The following is a 10496-nucleotide window of genomic DNA, read 5'->3' as shown; positions in this document are numbered from 1 at the left end:
AGGGCCGGACTATAGTTTTTTTAAAAAAAAACTATGAACAAATTCCTATGCACACTGCACAAAACGGGAACAAATACAGCCTCAATGTTAATAATAATAATAATAATAATAATAATAATAATAATAATAATAATAATAATAATAATCTGCTGTAAGAAAATCGCACAGACAGACTACAAACAGAGGCACAACTATGTGGCCCAAATGATTCATTAGAACTTATGCCTCAAATACCACCTGCCAGCAGCAAAGAACTGGTGGGATCACAAACCTGCAAAAGTATTGGAAAATGAGCACGCAAAGATACTGTGGGACTTCCGAATCCAGACTGACAAAGTTCTGGAACACAACACACCAGACATCACAGTTGTGGAAAAGAAAAAGGTTTGGATCATTGATGTTGCCATCCCAGGTGACAGTCGCATTGACGAAAAACAACAGGAAAAACTCAGCCGCTCTCAGGACCTCAAGATTGAACTGCAAAGATTCTGGTAGAAACCAGTACAGGTGGTGCCGGTGGTGATGGGCACATTGGGTGCCGTGCCAAAAGATCTCAGCCGGCATTTGGAAACAATAGACATTGACAAAATTACGATCTGCCAACTGCAAAAGGCCACCCTGCTGGGATCTGCACGCATCATCCGAAAATACATCACACAGTCCTAGACACTTGGGAAGTGTTTGACTTGTGATTTTGTGATATGAAATCCAGCATATCTATCTTGTTTGCTGTCTCATACAACGTCGTTGTGTCAATAATAATAATAATATAAAATAATAATAATAATAATAATACATCACACAGTCCTAGACACTTGGGAAGTGTTCGACTTGTGATTTTGCGAAACGAAATCCAGCATGTCTATCTTGTTTGCTGTGTCATACAACGTCGTTGTGTCAATAATAATAATAATATAAAATAATAATAATAATAATAATAATAATAATAATACATCACACAGTCCTAGACACTTGGGAAGTGTTCGACTTGTGATTTTGTGATATGAAATCCAGCATATTTATCTTGTTTGCTGTGTCATAATAATAATAATAATATAATAAAATACATCACACAGTCCTAGACACTTGGGAAGTGTTCGACTTGTGATTTTGTGATACGAAATCCAGCATGTCTATCTTGTTTGCTGTGTCATACAACGTCGTTGTGTCAATAATAATAATAATATATAATAATAATAATAATAATAATAATAATAATAATAATAATACATCACACAGTCCTAGACACTTGGGAAGTGTTCGACTTGTGATTTTGTGATATGAAATCCAGCGTATCTATCTTGTTTGCTGTGCATACAATCATCATCATCATCATCATCATCATTCTCATAATAAAAATAATAAAGAGGGTTGGAAGAGATCTCTTGGGCCATTTTGTCCAATCCTCTTCTGCCTTTGTGCTCCAAAAGCACAAGCAAAGCACCCCTGACAGATGGCCACCCAGCCTCAATGTTAATAATAATAATAATAATCATCATCATCATCATCACAGTCCTAGACATTTGGGAAGTGTTCAACTTGTCATTTTATGATACGAAATCCAGCATATATCCCGTTTGCTGTGTTATACTGTGTCTTTCTGTCAATAATAATAATAATAATAATAAAGAGGGTTGGAGGAGACCTCTTGGGCCATTTAGTCCAACCCCCTTCTGCCTTTGTGCACCAAAAGCACTAGCAAAGCACCCCTTAATAATTAATTAAAATAATTAAAATACCATTATAAATAAGCAAAGCTTTGGAAGGCATGCATGTGGCCCCCGGGCCTTAGTTTGGGGACACGCTGACTCCTTGAATGGACTTGCCCTTTAAGAAAGCCGCGCATGCGCATTCCCAGACAGCGGAGTGACGGGCGTGGTTTGGGCGGAATCCCGGAAGCCCCGCCTCTCGCGAGACCTAAGGGACAGCCCGCGCGAGAATTCGTCCTTTTCCCTGAGAAGACTGAAGCCAAGATGGTGCGTATTCTGAGGCGAGGGCGAGCGGGCGGTTCGAATCCGGTGCCATCCGACCGGGAATGGGCGCGGGAGGGAGCCCAGGCCTCGATGCTTGCGAAGCGGGGACGGGAGAGGGTTGGACCGAACCGGTTGGGAGGGATGAAGCGGAACGAAAGCGAGGAAACGGAGCGGGCAAAAATGGGGCCCGGAGAGAGAGATAGGCCCAAAACACTTTAGGGGTCCTTGGTGGCCCGTATAGGCGTCTACGTAGATTGCCTGATATATTGCCTGATATATTCCATAAAGTATGTGTGTTTTGGGGTGTGTGTGTGAAACTGCAGTGCATCTGAGCATGAAAAGAGTGCCTTCTATGTCTATGTCTTTCATGCTCTGTATTGGCATGGTTGCCTCTGAGCTTGAGCAGAGTGCTAAACAGGCCTTGAATTTTTGTCAAAAACGGGAATTTATATATATCTTAATATATAATACTCATATTAATAATATAATATATTGTATATACATATAATGTTGATATTATAATGTAATACGATATAATAATACACTATTATAATTGTAGATTTATATTACATTATTAATATTATATTATAAATATTATTAATATCACTAATAATATTGCAATACAGTGGTATAGTACAATATAGTAATATATAATGCTTAAATTGTGCTATACTAATATAATTTATTGTAAATACATATATTAATAATATAATGTAATACCATATAATAATACACTTTTATAACTAGATTTATATTACATGTAATATCACATATTGCAATACAGTGGTATAGTACAATATAGTAATATATAATACTTATACTGTGCAATACTAATAATATATTGTAAATATAATATTGATATTAGTATGTAATAAAATATAATGATAATACACTGTTATAACTAGATTTATATTACATGTAATATTACTAATAATATTGCAACATAGTGATATAGTACAATATAGTAATATATAATACTTCTATTGTGCTATACTAATAATCTAATTTATTGTACATATAATATTGATGTTATAATGTAATACCATGTAATAATAATAATACACTATTATAACTGTAGATTTATATTACATGTAATATTACTAATAATACTGCAATATAGTGGTATAGTACAATATAGTAATATATAATACTTATATTGTGCTAATAATATATTGTAAATACATATAATATTGATATTAGAATGTAATACCATATAATAATACACTATTATAATTGTAGATTTATATTACATGTCATACTAATAATATTGCAACATAGTGATATAGTACAATATAGTAATATATAATACTTATATTGCGCTGTACTAATAATACACTATATTGTAAATACATATAATATTGGTATTATAATGTAATACCATATACAGTAGAATCTCACTTATTCAACATAAACGGGCCGACAGAATGTTGGATAAGCAAATATGTTGGATAATAAGGAGGCATTAAAGAAAAGCCTATTAAATATCAAATTAAGTTATGATTTTACAAATGAAGCACCAAAACATCATGTTAGACAACAAATTTGGCAGAAAAAGTAGTTCAATACGCAGTAATGCTATGTAGTAATTACTGTATTTATGAATTTAGCACCAAAATATCACGATATATTGAAAACATTGACTACAAAAATGCATTGGATAATCCAGAACGTTGGATAAGCGAGTGTTGGATAAGTGAGATTCTACTGTGTATACATATATTTATAATAATATGATTTAATACAATATGATAATATACAGTATATATATATATTATAATATTACATGTAATATTACTAATAATAATACAATATACTGTTATAGTACAATATAGCAATATGTAATGCTTATATTGTACTATGTTAATAATATAATGTATTGTATGTAAATATATTGTTCCTAACAAGGCCTATACCCCATGGGGGGGGGGTGAAACTGCAGTGCTTCTGAGCATGAACCGAGTGCCTTCTATGTGTCTTTCATGCTCTGTATTGGCAAGGTTGCCTCTGAGCTTCAGCAGAGTGCTAAACAGGCCTTGAATTTTTGTCAAAAAACGGGAATTTATATATATCTTAATATATAATACTCATAATATACTAATAATATATTATACTGATAATATATGTAATATATATAATTTATGTAATATACTAATAATACATGTATATTGTATATGCATATAATATTTATAATAATATTATGATGTAATACAATATAATAATATAATATACACTATTATAATTGTATATATATATTCATGTAATACTAATATTACTGTTATAGAACAATATAGCAATATATAATGCTTATATTGTACAATGTTAATAATATAATATAACAATATAACAGCCCATAAAGTGTGTGTATTGAGGGGGGGTGAAACTGCAGTGCTTCTGAGCATGAACCGAGTGCCTTCTATGTGTCTTTCATGCTCTGTATTGGCAAGGTTGCCTCTGAGCTTCAGCAGAGTACTAAACAGGCCATGAATTTTTGTCAAAAACGGGAATTTATATATATCTTAATATATAATATTCATAATATATTAATAATATAGTACATTGTATATACATATAATATTTATAATATTATGATGTAATACAATATAATAATATACACTATTATAATTGTATATTATACTAAAATATAGTATATTGTATATACATATAATATTTATAATAATATGATGTAATACAATATAATGATAATATACAGCATTATAATTGTATATTTATATTACATGTAATATTACTAATAATATTACAATATACTGTTATAGTACAATATAGCAATATGTAATGCCTATATTGTACTATGTTAATAATATAGTTGGACTGGATGGCCCATGAGGTCTCTTCCAACTCTACTATTCTATATAATATATTGTATGTAAATATATTGTTCCTAACAAGGCCTATACCTCATAAAGTGTGTGTGTGAAACTGCAGTGCTTCTGAGCATGAACTGAGTGCCTTCTATGTGTCTTTCATGCCCTGTATTGGCAAGGTTGCCTCTGAGCTTCAGCAGAGGGCTAAACAGGCCTTGAATTTTTGTCAAAAACGGGAATTTATATATATCTTAATGTATAATACTCATAATATAGTATATTTTATGTACATATAATATTGATGTAATGTAATATGATATAATAATACACTATTATAATTGTAGATTTATATTACATGAAATATCACTAATAATACTGCAATCTCCTTCCTGGGCAGGCGGAAGTGGAGCAGAAGAAGAAGCGGACCTTCCGGAAGTTCACATACCGGGGCGTTGATCTGGATCAGCTCCTCGACATGTCCTAGTAAGAAACACCTTCCTTTTGTTGGTTTATGTGTCTTAAAACACATCCATTTAGGTGAGGGTTTGTACCCAGCATCAGTTAGCACACTTTTGCCCAGTTCATTTTTATGACTTTATTGTTGTGTTTTAACTTGTGTTTTATTAATGATTTTGGTTTTATTTTGTGTCATTTTTCTTTCTAAAATTTCATTCGCATGATATTATTGTATGTTTGTTTTGTATTTGTAAGCCGCCCCGAGTCCCCTTGGGGAGCTGGGGGCGGGGTACAAGAATAAAATTATTATTTTATTATGACACAGCAAACAAGATAGACATGCTGGATTTCGTATCACAAAATCACAAGTTGAATACTTCCCAAGTGTCTAGGACTGTGTGATGTATTTTCGGATATTATTATTATTATTATTTTATTGTATGACACAGCAAACAAGATAGATATGCTGGATTTCATATCACAAGTCGAACACTTCCCAAGTGTCTAGGACTGTGTGATGTATTTTCGGATATTATTATTTTATTGTATGACACAGCAAACAAGATAGATATGCTGGATTTCATATCACAAGTCGAACACTTCCCAAGTGTCTAGGACTGTGTGATGTATTTTCGGATATTATTATTTTATTGTATGACACAGCAAACAAGATAGATATGCTGGATTTCATATCACAAAATCACGTCGAACACTTCCCAAGTGACTAGGACTGTGTGATGTATTTTCGGATGATGCGTGCAGATCCCAGCAGGGTGGCCTTTTGCAGTTGGCAGATCGTGATTTTGTCAATGTCTATTGTTTCCAAATGCCGGCTGAGATCTTTTGGCACGGCACCCAATGTGCCCATCACCACCAGGACCACCTGCACTGGTTTCTGCCAGAGTCTTTGAAGTTCAGTCTTGAGGTCCTGAGTTTTTCCTGTTGTTTTTCGTCAATGCGACTGTCACCTGGGATGGCGACATCAATGATCTAAACCTTTTTCTTTTCCATAACTGTGATGTCTGGTGTGTTGTGTTCCAGAATTTTGTCAGTCTGGATTTGGAAGTCCCACAGTATCTTTGCGTGCTCATTTTCCAATACTTTTTCAGGTTTGTGATTCCACCAGTTCTCTGCTGCTGGGAAGTGGTACTTGAGGCATACGTTCCAATGAATCATTTGGGCCACATAGTTGTGCCTCTGTTTGTAGTCAGTCTGTGCGATTTTCTTACAGCAGCTGAGGATATGATCCATGGTTTCGTCGGTTTGCTTGCACAGTCTGCATTTTGGGTCATCAGCTGATTTTTCGATCTTGGCCTTAATGGCCTTTGTCCTGATGTCTTGCTCCTGGGCTGCAAGGATCAGGCCTTCTGTCTCCTTCTTCAGGGTCCCATTCGTGAGCCAGAGCCAGGTCTTCTCCTTATCAGCTTTTCCTTCAATTTTGTCAAGGAACTTTCCATGCAATGTTTTGTTGTGCCCGCTGTCAGCTCTAGTTTGTAGTGCGGTTTTCTTGTACTGATTCTGCTCTAGTTTGTAGTGCGGTTTTCTTGTACTGGTTTTTTGTCTGCTGTGCTTTGAGGAGTTTCTGATTTTTGACTTCAATCAAAGCAGGTTCTTCACTTTGCTTTATTATTATTATTATTATTATTATTATTATTATTATTATTATTATGGATTTCAATAGCTTCTCTGTGTAGTCTGACATGGTGGTTGTAAGTGTGGTCCAGCATTTTTGTGTTCTCCAATAATATGCTGTGTCCAGGTTGCTTCATCAAATGCTTTGCTATGGTTGACTTCTCTGGTTGAATTAATCTGCAGTGCCTTTCATGTTCCTTGATTTGTGTTTGGGCAATGCTGCATTTGGTGGTCCTTATATAGACTTTTCTCCCACTATAATTGACAATATATTTTAATTCCGCCCTTAGTGAGCAGCTGATGCAGCTGTACAGTGCCCGCCAGCGCCGACGGTTGAACCGGGGCCTGCGCCGCAAGCAGCACTCTCTACTGAAGCGCCTGCGCAAGGCCAAGAAGGAGGCCCCACCGATGGAGAAGCCCGAGGTGGTCAAGACCCACCTGCGAGACATGATCATCCTCCCTGAGATGGTGGGCAGCATGGTGGGCGTCTACAATGGCAAGACCTTCAACCAGGTGGAGATCAAGGTGAGCCACTCACTCGCTCAGGCAACTGGAAGCAACATGGATCCAGCAGCCTCCCCATGGATTTATTTATTTATCATTTATTTATTTACTACATTTATATCCCGCTCTTCTCACCCCAAAGAGGACTCAGAGCGGCTTACAAATCAAATGAACATACAATATATTATTAGCATAGCACAATATAAGCATTAAATTACTATATTGTACTATATCATTATATGGTAATATTATTAGTAATATTACATTTAATATATAATATATAATTAATATTATTATATTGCATTATTAGTAGTATAATATTGTACTCCATTATAACAATATTATCAATATTATATGTATATACAATATATTATATATATAAATATATAAATGCATCTTTTGGGGTCAAAATGAATCCCCTCATTGCACGGGGTAGGACTACAGAACCCTTGCATTATTCAATTGTTTCTAGTTTGGATTATGGACGTTGTAGTCCTGAATGTTTGGGAAGGCAGGCTTAGCACAACTCTTCGGATTAAAAATAGTGTTTGTGACTACAGTAGAATCTCACTTATCCAAGGTTCTGGATTATCCAGTGCATTTTTATAGTCAATGTTTTCAATATATCGTGATATTTTGGTGCTAAATTAGTAAATACCGTAATTACAACATAACATTACTGTGTATTGAACTACTTTTTCTGCCAATTTTGTTGTCTAACATGATGTTTGGTGCTTAATTTGTAAAATCATAACCTAATTTGATGTTTAATAGGCTTTTCTTTAACCCCTCCTTATTATCCAAGATATTTGCTTATCCAAGTTTCTGCTGGCCCGTTTAGCTTGGATAAGCGAGACTCTACTGTACATAGAATATATTATATTATTAGTATAGCACAATATAAGCATTGTATATTATTATATAGTACTATATATTTTATCACTTTTAAACTTATTTATTATGCAATGCTTTTGACACGAAATAAATAAAATAAACATAGTAGTATATGACTATATTGCAATATTATTAGTAATATTACTTGTAATACAAATATACAATTACAATAGTGTATTATTATTATTACATTGTATTACATCATAATATTATTATCAATATTATATGTATATACAATATATTATAATATTAGTATAGTATAATATGAGTATTATATATTACTAGCTGTGCCCAGCCACGCCTTGCTGTGGCAAAGTATGGTGGTATGGGAAATAAAATATTGAGGAATATTGAGGTAGTTAAGGTAAAGGGTAAAGGTTTTCCCCTGACATTAAATCCATTATAAATGGGTTATATAGCTGTGTGGAAGGGCCTTGAGTCTACACTGACAGATAATCCAATTAAAATCAGATAATCTGTATTTTATAGGCAGTGAGGAAGAGGCCTAAGTGAGGCCTAACTGCCTGTCCTCTGGGCTGAGTGGGTTGCTAGGAGACCAAGTGGGCGGAGCTTAGCCTTCTAACTGGCAGCAATTGGATAAAAACAATTCTTCCTCTCCCTCTAATTAGGACTTTATTTTTCTTTTCGATTTGTTGTGTGAACGTAGAGGCATGGATGAGGGGTTGTGCTACCAAGTTTAGTGTTTCTGGGATGTGTAGTTTTGTTGTTTTGTCCTGGGCCGAAATTTCATTACCCTTTTATATATATAGATTATTAGTATAGCACAATATAAGCATTGTATATTATTATATAGTACTAGCTGTGCCCAGCCAAGCGTTGCTGTGACAGAGTGGTGGTGGTATTGGTTAAAAATTGTTGTGTAATTTTTATTTGACGTTATTTGCATTTTTTATTAATTTTATTGTAAGTTATATTTTTATTATATTTTATTATTTTCTTGTATTATTTTTAGTAATTTTCTGTTATTATAGTATTTTATTGTATTAATTTTTTTAGTGTTTTTTATTATTTTTTATTGGGTTGCTAGGAGACCAAGTTGGAGGAGCTTAGCCTTCTAACTGGCAGCAATTGGATAAAAGCAATTATTCCCCTCTCTAATTAGGACTTTATTTTTCTTTTCTTTTTGTTGTATCAACCTAGAGGCGTGGATGATGGGTTGTGTTGTCAAATTTCGAGGTTGGAGGGCCTGTTGTTTTGTGGGTCGCCATGATGCCATCACTCTTATATATATATATAGACTATATGACTATATTGCAATATTATTGTAATATTACTTGAAATACAAATATACAATTATAATAGTGTATTATTATTATTATTACATTGTATTACATCATAATATTATTATCAATATTATATGTATATACAATATGTTATAATATAATATTAGTATAGTACAATATGAGTATTATATATTATTACTAGCTGTGCCCGGCCACGCATTGAAGTATGGTGGTATGGGAAATAAAGTATTGAGGAATTGGTGGTAGTTAAGGTAAAGGGTAAAGGTTATATTATAAATGGGTTATATAGCTGTGTGGAAGGGCCTTGAGTCTACACTGCCATACAATCCAGTTAAAATCAGATAATGTGTATTTTATAGGCAGTGTGGAAGAGGCCTAAGTGAGGCCTAACTCTGCCTGTTCCCTGGGCTGAGTGGGTTGCTAGGAGACCAAGTGGGTGGAGCTTAGCCTTCTAACTGGCAGCAGTTAGTGAGACTCTAGTGTACTTGGAATCCCAAAAAAGGAGGGTGAAATGTCTCTGATCCCGTATCATTTCCGTAAGGAACTCGTCCTGAAATCCCTCTCTTTCTCTTGCAGCCGGAGATGATTGGTCACTACTTGGGGGAGTTCTCCATCACCTACAAGCCGGTGAAGCACGGCCGGCCAGGGATTGGGGCCACCCACTCGTCTCGCTTCATCCCTCTCAAGTAACGGGACTTTGGGAAGAACGTGGATGTGTCTCAATAAAAGGGCGTCCCCCAGTCCTTGGTTCTTCATGCTCTTTTTTGAGTGTCGCAAAAGTACCGTTCCCCTCGGAGCGATGCATTTGGTGAAGACGAAGGGTTCGGACCCATGATTACTATGATTTCCAGTCCTAATGTCACACTGCACAAATAAATAGAAAAATGGTACCTTCAGCTACTATATTCCTTTGATTCTAAGACACCATCGAGGACAAACAAAGCTCTATT

At 34.7% G+C, this 10496-nt stretch overlaps 1 protein-coding gene across 1 annotated transcript; it reads left to right on the top strand.

Annotated features, from left to right (window-relative positions):
- The first annotated feature begins 1825 nt into the window (after positions 1-1825).
- rps15 (ribosomal protein S15) lies at positions 1826-10289 on the top strand. The gene is made up of 4 exons (XM_062960563.1): positions 1826-1976; positions 5193-5278; positions 7174-7408; positions 10123-10289. The coding sequence occupies exons 1-4, from the start codon at positions 1845-1847 to the stop codon at positions 10234-10236; spliced, it is 567 nt and encodes a 188-aa protein (XP_062816633.1). The 5' UTR covers positions 1826-1844; the 3' UTR covers positions 10237-10289.
- The last annotated feature ends 207 nt before the right edge of the window (positions 10290-10496 follow it).

This window comes from Anolis carolinensis, unplaced genomic scaffold, assembly GCF_035594765.1.
Source record: "Anolis carolinensis isolate JA03-04 unplaced genomic scaffold, rAnoCar3.1.pri scaffold_7, whole genome shotgun sequence".
Taxonomy (NCBI): domain Eukaryota; kingdom Metazoa; phylum Chordata; class Lepidosauria; order Squamata; family Dactyloidae; genus Anolis; species Anolis carolinensis.
Note: the sequence above shows the minus strand (reverse complement) of the source record. Positions and strands in the feature narration are given on the sequence as shown.